The 12,149-nt window shown below is 38.2% G+C and overlaps 1 protein-coding gene across 8 annotated transcripts in view; it reads right to left on the reverse strand.

Moving 5' to 3' along the window:
- The window catches only part of ZNF827 (zinc finger protein 827), a 146,266-nt gene that overhangs the window by 111,317 nt on the left and 22,800 nt on the right, over window positions 1-12,149 (reverse strand). For 6 of the 8 annotated variants that reach the window (XM_075929977.1, XM_075929978.1, XM_075929975.1 and 3 more), the window contains 2 exons: window positions 7,596-8,606; window positions 3,073-3,245 (listed from right to left, as the gene is read on the reverse strand). In XM_075929977.1, coding sequence (XP_075786092.1) covers window positions 3,073-3,245; window positions 7,596-8,606 — 1,184 coding nt within the window. The remainder of the gene's footprint in view (window positions 1-3,072; window positions 3,246-7,595; window positions 8,607-12,149) is intronic. The other 2 variants (XM_075929980.1, XM_075929976.1) reach the window with 2 other exon arrangements.

Here is a 12,149-nt window from a genome sequence, read left to right on the forward strand (position 1 = left end):
ATCTTGATTTTGTCCTCCCTGATGCACTACATTGTTGCCACAGGCCTTCATTTTTTATATATATATATATATATATATATATATATATATATATATATATATATATATATATATATATATATATATATATATATAAAGCTCTCAAGCCCCTATGTCACTGAACTATCAATAGAAAATAGAGACCACCAAAGTGAGTATGTGAAACCAAATGTTGTCCATGGAATCCTTGTATGTCCTCATCTTTAGTATGGTGGAGTGACCAGTGAACGCTACAGTTCCCAGCATGTAATAGTTCAATTTGATTTGTGACATCAGACTGTGGTGATTGCCAACATTTTCAGCCTGCAGACTTCACCTATATATCAAGCATAAATGGGCTGTAATTTTTTCCAGCTTATTTTACTTCTTGATTCATTTATAAGATCTCATTTCTTACAATTGCTCATTTCTTACAATATGAACACTATTGTTTTAAATCCCACCAAATTAGTTAATCAATATTAATCCTACGTTGATATACTTCATCCCACAAAGCAGCAGTAAACTTAACACAACGTCCTTATACCCACCCACTTATAGACTGAGAAAACTGATGAGCTTTTATTTCATATTCATATGCAGACTCTATTGGAACAATGGAAGACTAAATGACAGAGTTGAGGGCCCTCCACTCAGAACACTATGCATCAGCCTCCAGAGGTTTAAATCTGGGAACACTTTGTTCAAGTACATGTCAGTTGATCTCAGTATTATGGTGAAATAGGGGAAAATACAGGCTTACAGATACAAGTTATCTGAGCCATGAAGAGTTTGAAATACACCTGGAAGCTCAGAGGCTTCATGGCATATTGATCCGAAGGGGTGTTAGAGTGAGACCTTGTAGAACCATCCATGCGACCAGTTTTAGGGCAAATTAGTGGTTACTGAACACGCAACGTATTGTTATTATGAACTAAAGGAATTTTATATCAAAGGGTATGTCTACACTACCCTCCTAGTTCGAACTAGGAGGGTAATGTATGCATACCGCACTTGCTAATGAAGCCCAGGATTTGAATTTCCCGGGCTTCATTAGCATAAGCGGGGAGCCGCCATTTTTAAATCCCCGCTGCTTCGAACCCCGTGTAGCGCGGCTACACGGGGCTCGAACTAGGTAGTTCGGACTAGGGTGCCTATTCCGAACTACCGGTACACCTCGTTTCACGAGGAGTAACGGTAGTTCGGAATAGGACCCTAGTCCGAACTACCTAGTTCGAGCCCCGTGTAGCCGCGCTACACGGGGTTCGAAGCAGCGGGGATTTAAAAATGGCGGCTCCCCGCTTATGCTAATGAAGCCCGGGAAATTCAAATCCCGGGCTTCATTAGCAAGTGCGGTATGCATACATTACCCCGCTAGTTCGAACTAGCGGGGTAGTGTAGACATACCCAAAGAGGGTCTTGGTTTGGCCATATGTGGACACTCCTCATGTGTAAACATATTAAAGAAAGCAGTGATGTAACCAAGTCTGCAGCAAAACGTGTGTGCATCTGGTGATCAGTAGGGTTAATCACATTTAGAAAATTCTAATTCAGGGGTTTTCTTTTATTTTATTCATACCCAGATACAGAAACACTTGTCTCAATGGTTATGATCAAGAATTTAAATAAATTTCTTACGTCCCCTACTGTACCGGACTTTTTATTTGTTCTGAAAGCATTTTAAAACAACATAACCTATATAATATCACAACTGAGTTGCAGGTGTTATCACAAGCTAGAATATGTATCATAAAGGTCCATACAGCTAATGTCATAGGAGTTGCAATTTTTATTACAGCTTTGCTTTTATGGGTTTATGAATACATTGTTTTAACTGATATTGGCATAAAACTTGGCATACTAGCTGTCAAAGTAATTGCAATTTTTCAGCTCGTGAATAGCTTGTTTTGGTAAAACACTCTCTCAATATATAATAGAACAACAAAAAAATGTTTGTGCTGTTAGACTTGATTGAGGACTCTGCTTTACCTAATTAATTCCTTGGAGTTTTTTGTTATCTGAATTGTTTTGTTGAAGACATATTTTGAAAAATAGCTATTGGACAGTTTAATGTTTGTATCTGTATTAAATCTAGTGATAGAAATGTAGCCGTGTTAGTCTGGGGTAGTTGAAGCAAAATGCAGGACAATGTAGCACTTTAAAGACTAACAAGATGGTTTATTAGATGATGAGCTTTCGTGGGCCAGACCCACTTCCACAGATCAGGTCTGGCCCACGAAAGCTCATCATCTAATAAACCATCTTGTTAGTCTTTAAAGTGCTACATTGTCCTGCATTTTGCTTGTATTAAATCTGTATTTTTTCCAGTATAACATGGACATTTAACTTTCAGGTAAGTTAGGGCTGAAATGTAAGTTACTAAAAACATTGTTAACAAAAGCATATTGCAGAGAAAACAGTTATTGTTTTCCTTAACATTTCCTTGAAGTGCTTGCAAACCAAACTTTACAGCAGCAGGGGTGGGGAACCTCAGGCCTGGAGGCTGAATGCTGCTCCTGGCTTGCCTGGATTCAGCCTCCAAGGCTCACCATTGGAGAGCCTGTGCTGCCATTCCAGCCCCCTGCCACTCACCCGCAGCGCTGCAGCACACAAAATCTACTAGCCTGGGCCCCATAGGCTCTGGTGTGAAAGTGGAATGTGGGGAGTGTCTTTCTCCGTCTCATTCAGGGGCCTCCCATTTTGCTTCTCACTTTTGTGTGGCCCCTGACTGATTTTTCTGCGGGTCAGCAGCCCCAACCCAAAATAGATTCCTTACCCCTGCTTTACAACATTGTAGTGCCTATAAAAGATAGCCAGAAAGTGAAACCAATAAGACTGTTTTCATTGACCAAGTTATACCAAATCCAAAGGGAAAAAAATACATTTTAAAAATCTAGACCTTTTTGTGCTTTCTTTTTTGTGCTTTCTTTTTTAATAAGATGTTATTAATAGCATGGGTCCAGAAACGAGTTCTGTGATTTTTAACCAGATAGCCCTCTTTTTATATTTTTTTGCTCACTTAGTCTCTTCATTGTCAATAAACATTGTCTTTACCTTCATGTGTGATTTGAGATTGTCCTTGCGTGCACAGCGAAATGGACAGAGTGGGCACTGATGACTTTTTAAACCTGTATGAATCACCATGTGTCGCTTCCAGTAACTCTTCCTCTTTATAACCAAGCCACAGATTGGACACTGAAAAGGTTTTCCTCCTTCTTCTTCTGGAGCTTAGTGGAAGGGTAAAAGAAAAAAAAAAGAGAAGAGAGAAGGCCATTTACAACCATTGGTAGAATACTTTCCCCTTCAAACATACCAAAATACAATTCTGCAACTTTCGAATTTCATCTGCAGAGACACAGTACTGTTTAAACACCAACACCCACCAAAGGATTCAATTCCTCTTTCTATGTTCCTGTGTGTCTAATCTAGTTATGGTCTATCTTGAAAGCTGTAAGTTATGATTCATGTATTAAGTTAAAGTCTCAAACAATCATTGGATAACTAGTAGGCAAGGATACTGGCCCTCACGCTCATTATGATCTGGTTGTATTAAGATGACCCAAATTTCCTAGCCACTTGATCAGAAAAAAAAATATTTAAGAAGTGATGCATTCCATTGCTTGATGGAGGAGAAAATAAGATACTAAATATAAAATAATTTGTACTTCTTAACTGAAAACCATGCTGGTGTCATAAACCTGACACATGCTGAAGACCAGTACTGAATGATTTCAGAATCCTTGCTGTTGAAAATTTTGCTTATGGCTCAAGCAGATGTTGCCACCACTTCGATCATCAGGTTGTCTTACGGTCATGGGATTTTTTTCTTCTATCCCATTTCTCTGGTTACCACCAGTGCATTAATCTTATCACCTTTCCAGACATTTGGACTCTATTTTGCACTGTATCATCCATTGTAGGAGAGAATGTCAACCAAGCCTCAGAAAAGATTTTCGTATTTGTTTAAGCAGGCTAAGAGGAAGGGAGATTCTTTGCTGTTGATGCAATTAAATATTCTAACATCTCACTATGAATGCCCCCTGCCCATTAGGAGGAAGTTTGTAGTGTTGTCGTTGAACTAGAAGTCAGTAGTATCTAGCCTGCTATTTTGAATTATTTCCAGTCTATTTCGGGTCATTAGGTAATGTATTCAAAAGCTATTTTCTACCTGCAAGAATTCATGAAATTTACCATTTTCTGTGATTGGAAACCAACTAATAAAGCCTCCAGGATGATTTTGTAACATTGAGGTATAATTTCTCCTAACTGGTTGGAGACAAAATTATAATTCGCCTGATTACAAAGTCCTTCTAACCTAATCAACAAGCCTGAGAAAGAAAAATGTACACAGAAAATGTACTCTATGTATGTTTTGCATCTCCAGGAAACTTAAGTAAAATTTCTATCACAATCAATATATTATCAAATTGCTCCCTCATTGCATTTTTGAAAAGTCAGTAGAAACCAACACTCTAATTGATAGTGTTTCACTTTCTTCATGTCTTCCCTTATTGCTTTACAAAAGATAAGAGACAAACAACAAAAAAATGTATATTTGTTCAATTTTTATTCATCAAGTCATTTCTTTCTATCATATTTCCTTTTCAGCCACTAGTTATCAGAAGGGAACCAGAAATATAAAAAGTTCTGTCACCTGTCTAACCTATTAGTAACAGGTCTATAAACAAGGTGGTTTACAAGCAATTTAGTACATTACTTTAAGCCAAACCCAGGACTGGAATGAGCAAGTACAACTCCAACAACAATAAGAATTTCCGACAGACAGGAATTACGTGATCCACCACAAAATATCCATTTCTAGGAAGGAGCACAAGAATTGCTTATAACACACAATGCTTTAGCATAAGCAATGAAGAATATGGGCTTTGAGTCACCTCTCAATTATACTGATGTAAAATTAGGAACAACTCCAGTTAATCCTACGGAGCTACAAGATGTGAAAGGAGAATCAGAATCAGGACTTCATTTTACATTTCATCCAAAAGATAGCATTACCAAATTTAAAATGTTCCATAGCACTGCTGGTATAATGATTTAGTGGGTGCCACTTCAGTCTCTTTCTGCACAACCTAGCCATCTCCCATCCAAGTAATGATGAGGCCTAAATAAGGTGAGCATCTGAGATGTGACAAGACTACCATCTGATGTGCTATTGCTGTTTATATACTAAAAGTTTCTGAACTTCGAGCTTAATTCATGGTGTAGGCTTGTTAAGAGTGGCTTTTTTTTCTTTTTTTAAACACAAATACATTTCCCCCTTTGCTGGCTCCTTATTTTCCCCCAATATCTCATAGTTGATCTCACTGACCATTGGCCATCACTGATATCTTCACAGTTGGTGAAAGAAATTGACTCATAATAACTGGAAGCAGACTTTTTTCAATTATAAAATATGAAAAAATCTGCCAATCAGTGCCTTCAGGGAAAATAAGTTTATTTTTCTAGAAACAAACATGTCTTCAAGAGAAGGCCCACACAAACAGACAAAACTTTATAAAATGAAATATTATATTATACTTTCAATGCCATAAAAATGTGGCTGCAGAAAGAATTACTGCTAAAAAACCATGGCTGCAAAAAGAATTAAAGGAATGTACGACATTTATTTTCATAGCAAATATAGTGCCCAACTCAGTATTTTAGAGGAGTGCTGTTAATGTCTACTACTCAAAAGTCACACAACAGTGACCTCTTTCTGCAAGCTGTACGTCTCGACAGCAGAAAGAATGATTATGGAGATCCAAATTCCTTCAAAATCCAAATACCCTGATTGCTTTTCTTGGTCCTTTATTTTTATTTGGATAATTCCTTTCAGTCAAAAACTAATGAACATGTCAGAAATAAATATCCCTGTTATTAATCTATCATGATAAAGTTTGTTTGGATGCCAACTGAAGTTGGTGAAGGCCCAGTACTATATAAACTGATCGTATTTGTTTTTATAGAGAGAGAGAGAGAAAGCACGCGCGCGCGCAAAAAGAAAAGATTATTTCATGGTTACCAAGGCCCTGAGGTAACATGCTCCTATCACTGCCTTTCAGCCTTCATGTGTCTTAAGCAAAGAGAGTAGGCGCTAGAGATTTCACTGAATCACAGCCAATTTATGAATTGCCAGCACTGCATATATATCTACACTCCTTTTCTCCCCCAAGGTGTACCGATAAGATTCCACCTTTCATTAGCCAAACATATAGAAGTCGGATTTTACTACGATAAAGTTTCTATTCTGCATTACTCTTTCTTATCAAGTAACTAATCCTGTGACTATGTTTTGCACATGCAGTAAATAAGCAGATAATATTAACATTTTTAAAATTATGTAGTATATTAAACAACACTGAATCCTTGGTATCCTCTCTCTTTAAGAGCTTTTCTATATGAGAAAGTTATACCAGTATAACATTAAGGCATGAATTTAAATCATACAGTTACATTAGTAAAACTCTATATGCAAACAGTCTTATTCCTGCATAAGAAGTTTTTTTTCCCAATTTAATGTAAATCCCTTCCAAAGTAACGTAAGCTTACTTGGGGGGAAAAAAACAACCTCTTTGATGAATGAATAAAACTGTTCACAGAACTGTATCAATTTAACTATACTGCTAAAACTTTGCCATATAGATAATTCCTAACCACGTAACACCCAAGCCTTTTATTTTGTGAATGCTTTTGATCAGCTTTATCATCCTGTTTGTCAGAATTTCATTATTAGCAAGATAACACCTAAATTCCATGTAGATGTCCATGGAAACATGAACATGTGATTCATACAATTTTTTGAAGACATGATGGTATATAAGAAACATGAATATTGCTTATGTTGATCATTGAAATTATGTAATTCTCCATATCTTGCCTGATTTTTTTTGTTAGCAGTATTGTTTGCAACAGGCTTATATCTCAGAATGCTGACAGAACTAGGGAGGAAGCGGGGAGAGGGTGGGGAGGTCAAGTAGTATAAAGCAGGTTTTGTTGAGCAGAATTAGGAAAAAAAGCAGTTCATTTTCTTCTATTTTTTTATGACAAAGAATTGTGAAAGAATGAACATGTGAGATTTGTTCGTGCTTCTGCAGAAAATTCTAATGAAAAGTGGCAACATAATAATATACTCTGGTAAATTAGGACAGGGTAGTAAGCGATTATACAAAAGTCCATTTGTGACAGAGACAGCAGGAGGCAAAATTCTCCCTTGTCCAATATTTCAAAAGCACTGGTTTTGTACATGTTCACTGATACCATGAGCTCCCTGACAGGGATTCTTTGATCTTCCCCATTAAATATTTCTTGTATGGACCTATTCTGAACTTGGCGAGGAAAAAAATACATTTGTATGGAATAAAAAAAGTATTGAACTGTACACTCATTACCTTTCAAATATGGAAACATTTGTGAAGGTTTGATCTTCAAATGGTAGTTTAAAATCTATCCTATTGCTTATTTTCTTCTTATTTTTGTAATAAGTGGAAACAATACAAACCAGATCAGGGAAGAAGAACTAAATAAATCTAGAGGAAAGCAAACATGCCTTATTTGATGGTTAAAATCTAGGTCCATACCTGTATTAGTGGGTTTAGAAATTCTTCCTTTAGGGACTGGAAGTAACAATAATTCCAAAGACTGTGGTGGAGTTACTTTCTCTTGCTTCATCTCTGAAAGCTGCAGAGGATCCTCTGCAACTACTGACTTTTTCTTCTCCGCCAACAGGCTGCCTGCAGCCCTTGCAGCCACCTCCTTGAGTAGGGCAGCTGAGGAGGTCATTGAAGCCAAGGAAAGGAAAGAACTGGCTGGAGGTGGGTGGTCCTGCCCAGGAGTCATGCTTCTTTCACTAACTTTCTTTGATAAAGCCGCTAAGGTGGAGCTGGCAGACTGGGAACTAAAAGGTGAAGAAAAAGATTCAAATCTTATAGTATCTTCAGTCCTTGAAACTGATTTGTCCTGAAGAACTGCATTGGCTGCGGCTTTCAATTTCAGAATAGCTGAATCTGGGGACAAACCACAGGTGGTGGTTGAGTTTGGCAACCACTTACCTTGATTCCATATGAATCGATTACTTGCATTGTACTGGTCATTTGGTTCCTGTTTCTCAGCAAGCTTCCTGGCAAGAACACTTAGCTGCTGGGCATGATGAGTAGGTGGGGAAAAGGAAAGATTTGAACCAACATTTACAGGGGACTCGACCTTGCCATTGACTGTGACAGCAGCATCCAGCTTGAGAGAACCAGCTTCCAAAAGCCTTCTCAGGTTACTACTCAGTGGCTTATTTGGACCAGGAGGTTCATCTTCACACAAAGATGACACGTCAGAAGAAAGGTGTTCTTTGCTCTGTAATGTCTCTCTTAAAGCTTCATTGTCAATAGCTACCAGCTCCAGCGTGTTGCTGCTAGGAGTTGCACTTCCCAAAGAAGTATCTGGGGAAGTAGACTGTTCTTGGATTCTATCCTCAAGAGATAACTTGAAGTTTTCCTGTACTTCTCCATATGATGCTTCCGATGGAGTCTCCGAAGAGTTTCCAAACCAGTGCTCTTCTTCACTAAGTTCACCTTCCACTTCTTCCTGTCGAGTACCATCTGTGGGATACCAAGAACAAGACGTTTATTTCCAGAACATGAATGTGAGTCCTTAAAGCTAAGTGTGTGAAGTTCTTCTAAGACCTCCAGTTCTCTTCCCACCTCAACAAAATTCTAATTAAGGCCAGGGACAACTGCATCAGGGTGAACCCTAAAATTGGAGCATTTTGAACAGTTCTGAAACATGTGTCTCCAGTGCTTTAGCTTGGCATTTAGACAAGTCAGAAAAGGCAGCTTTCAGACAAAAAAAACTGAAAGAGTGGACTACAAAAAGAACATAGCGGAATAAATATTAAAGTGTAATGAACTTATTACCAATAAGCCCTTAAAATTTGCTTAAACTATTTAATTTGCATGGCCAGAGAGCATATGCATAATATATATAGCTATTATTTAAACCAACATGGTCTGCTAATTCTTTACAACGTTATAATTTCAATGGTGTTAAAGCAGAGATGTATTTGACACACTGAGTATTATATGCTTACAACTCTGTAAGCCTAGTATAGCCATGTCTTCAAAAAGGCAGACCAGGTGTTGAATCACTCATATTAAAGTAGTAGCCTATAGTTATTTTAATCTCACTCCAATCCTGCACTGTGCCCTATTTTTAAAAAAATGAAAATTTGTTGTTGGAATACATGATGTTTCTTTCCTGAATAGCTGGGAGTAATAACATTTGAACTGCAAGATAATGCATTGATCTCACCAGCTATTTAGAGAGGAAATGTGATGTACAGCAAGTTTTCTAGCAGTGGAGACATGTTTTACAAAAAATCTAAAGGAAGAGCTAGTTAAAACAATGAATATACTAAATAGAATAAAGAGTGTTTCTTTTGTACAGTTAGCCACACTCTCTTGACAAGTGATTCCAACAAATTCAGTCTCTCAAGAGCGGACTGGCAGTGTTTAAAGTATGGCAACCGCGGATTGCTCTTCTTCATGAGAGTTATTCAGAGAGATATAGATGTGACAAGATTTTTTTCCATTTAGCGGGTCAATCAGAATGCAGTCAAGAACAATAGCAAAATTAGAATTAAATGTATGTTATCTCCTCTTGTCAGATACCTTTCTATTAGACTTGAATGTCCCACAGTATGAGAGAGTCAGTGGAATCATATGACAGCAAATCAACAAAAGGATTTTTAAAAATATGGACACTGTTATTAGGATCGTATGATACATACTGTATATTTCCTGATTCCTTATTAGTTTCAGCAAGTAAAAGAACTTTAGCTAGCAGCTGATGAAACCGTAATAATTACTACTTAGCACTTATATTGCACCTTTCATCCAACAAACTTTACTAAAATAAACCTACACAAACACCCCACCTATACAGCCCTTGCCAACAGCTATTTAAATAAAACCTGCCATAGAAAATGCATGAAGACAGATGTCTTCATATTCAGTTGTTCTCTCAATATCCTTTCCTGGGAACTTTTCACCAATACCTGGCAAGGGCACTACACACAATAACTTAACACATGCTTTAAAATGAGAGACATTCAGAAGCATTGTAATTAAAAAATAATATAAAATTATTTTGATATTAATCTAGGATCAAATAGAAGGCCAGAATGGTTCCCTGACAAAAAAAAAAAGGTCAGGATTGAGGAAAAGGTTCATTGCAGGGCTAATGTGTACTGAGATGAGGGATGCTAGACTGTGATTAGAGTTCCAACTTAGATAGTGGATGACATTGTTTCAAGTCCCTGCTCCATTATACATTTGGACTACACTGGCGCGTTCTCATGCAAAACTCTTTTGCGGAAGACTTCTTCTGCAAAAACTCTTCCAGAAGAGAGCATCTACACTGGCATGTGCTTTTGCGCAAGATATGTGCTTTTGCACAAGAACATCCATGCCAGTGTAGACGCTCTCTTGCACAAGAAAGCTGTGATGGCCATTTTAACCATACGGCTTTCTTGCACAAGAAATTCACGTTGCCTGTCTACACTGGCCTCTTGTGCAAGAGGGCTTATTCTTGAGCGGGAGCATCATAGTTCTTGCGCAAGAAGCCCTGATTTTATACAGCAGTACGTCAGTTTATTTGTACAAGAACACACGGCCAGTGTAGACAGGAAGCAAGTTTTTGCACAAGAGCAGCCGCTTTGGCGCAAGATCGCGCCAGTGTAGACACATTTATCCTGTGTTACATTACGCAAATCGGTCCCTATGCTTCAGTTTCCCACCTGTAAAATAGGGATAATAGTATTTCCCAGTTTCACGTGTATGTTGAGACACACTTAGAATCAACAGGGATGGAGGCCATATAATTATCTTATGAGAGAGAAATCTGGCCCTTGGTGTAAAAACTTAGTTTTAGCCCTATCATGTTCCTCTATTATATCATGTTACTAACGATGTTTCTAGTTACAACCAGCCTTTTGCAACATGAATTAAAACACATCCTACCAATCTGCAATACAATTCTGGTGTCTCACGATGATTTTTTTTTGTCCTAAGCACAGAATTTATGTCTTTAATTAATTTTCACAAGCCAACCCCTCCTCTTCGAGAAAATTTGAATGGCTGAGAAATGGGACACCAGCACATACAGGACTGTCCAAGTCAGAGTCCCTTATTCAAAACACAAAAGGGTGGGGAAGAACCTGTATATATTATCAAAGAACCATAATGAAACCTTTCAGGGCTAACACCAGTTTTACTATGTGCGCGCTCAGGAGGTCAGAGAAAGAGAAATGAAGTAGAACAGAAGTTCCCAATGTGTGGCCCCTGTCAGTACTGCAGGGAGTGAGTGGAAAGTTTAAAAATAAGGATCAGGCCCACCAGGTGGGCCCAATCTTTTTTTCCCCTAATAGATTTTCAATTGTAATAGATTGAAAAGAGGTCCGCATACTTAAAAATGGCAGGAACCACTGAGTAGAGAGCAGCTCCTGTAGTATTTTCCCCTCTCCCACCCAGCACACAAATCCCCCATTGATTCCACCCATAAGTGAAGGGGACCAGAAAGGAGTGCAGCCATCCCTTCCTTTACCAAAGGGGAACTCTCCCTCTAACTTAGGTGTGTTGCAATGAGCACTTCCTATTTAGTCGAAGTGGTGAGAGTTCCCCCTCCTGTTCCCACTCTACTTTAACAACTGCAATGTGGCTGCCTCTAGGTCCCAAACTTGCCTCTAATCTGAATGTGGAAAAAGTTTTTCCTCCAGCATCTCTACTCCCAAAACCCTGTAGGATTTTTTTACCCACTCAGCTCCTTCAGTGTCCTGAAACTGGATCTCTTCTACACTGTTCTAATTCTCCACTTCTCAGTCCTTCCTTCAGTCACTGCAGCATCAAGCCCTCATTACTTTAAAGTTAATGAGGAGAAGTGGCATCTGAATCCAACACAAACACAGTTCAACTTCCTAAACACTAATGCTTTGGTTTAAAATTAGCACTATGAAGTCTGATGATTTGGCATCACAGGAGATCAGATACCTGTTGGGGAGGAGTTCATATGAACTCATGCCTCACTGAGCTTGAACAAATCTGAAAACAAAGAAACTCATCCAACTTTCCTATGGTTTCAACGAATAT

Source organism: Pelodiscus sinensis, chromosome 5 (genome assembly GCF_049634645.1).
Source record: "Pelodiscus sinensis isolate JC-2024 chromosome 5, ASM4963464v1, whole genome shotgun sequence".
NCBI lineage: Eukaryota > Metazoa > Chordata > Testudines > Trionychidae > Pelodiscus > Pelodiscus sinensis.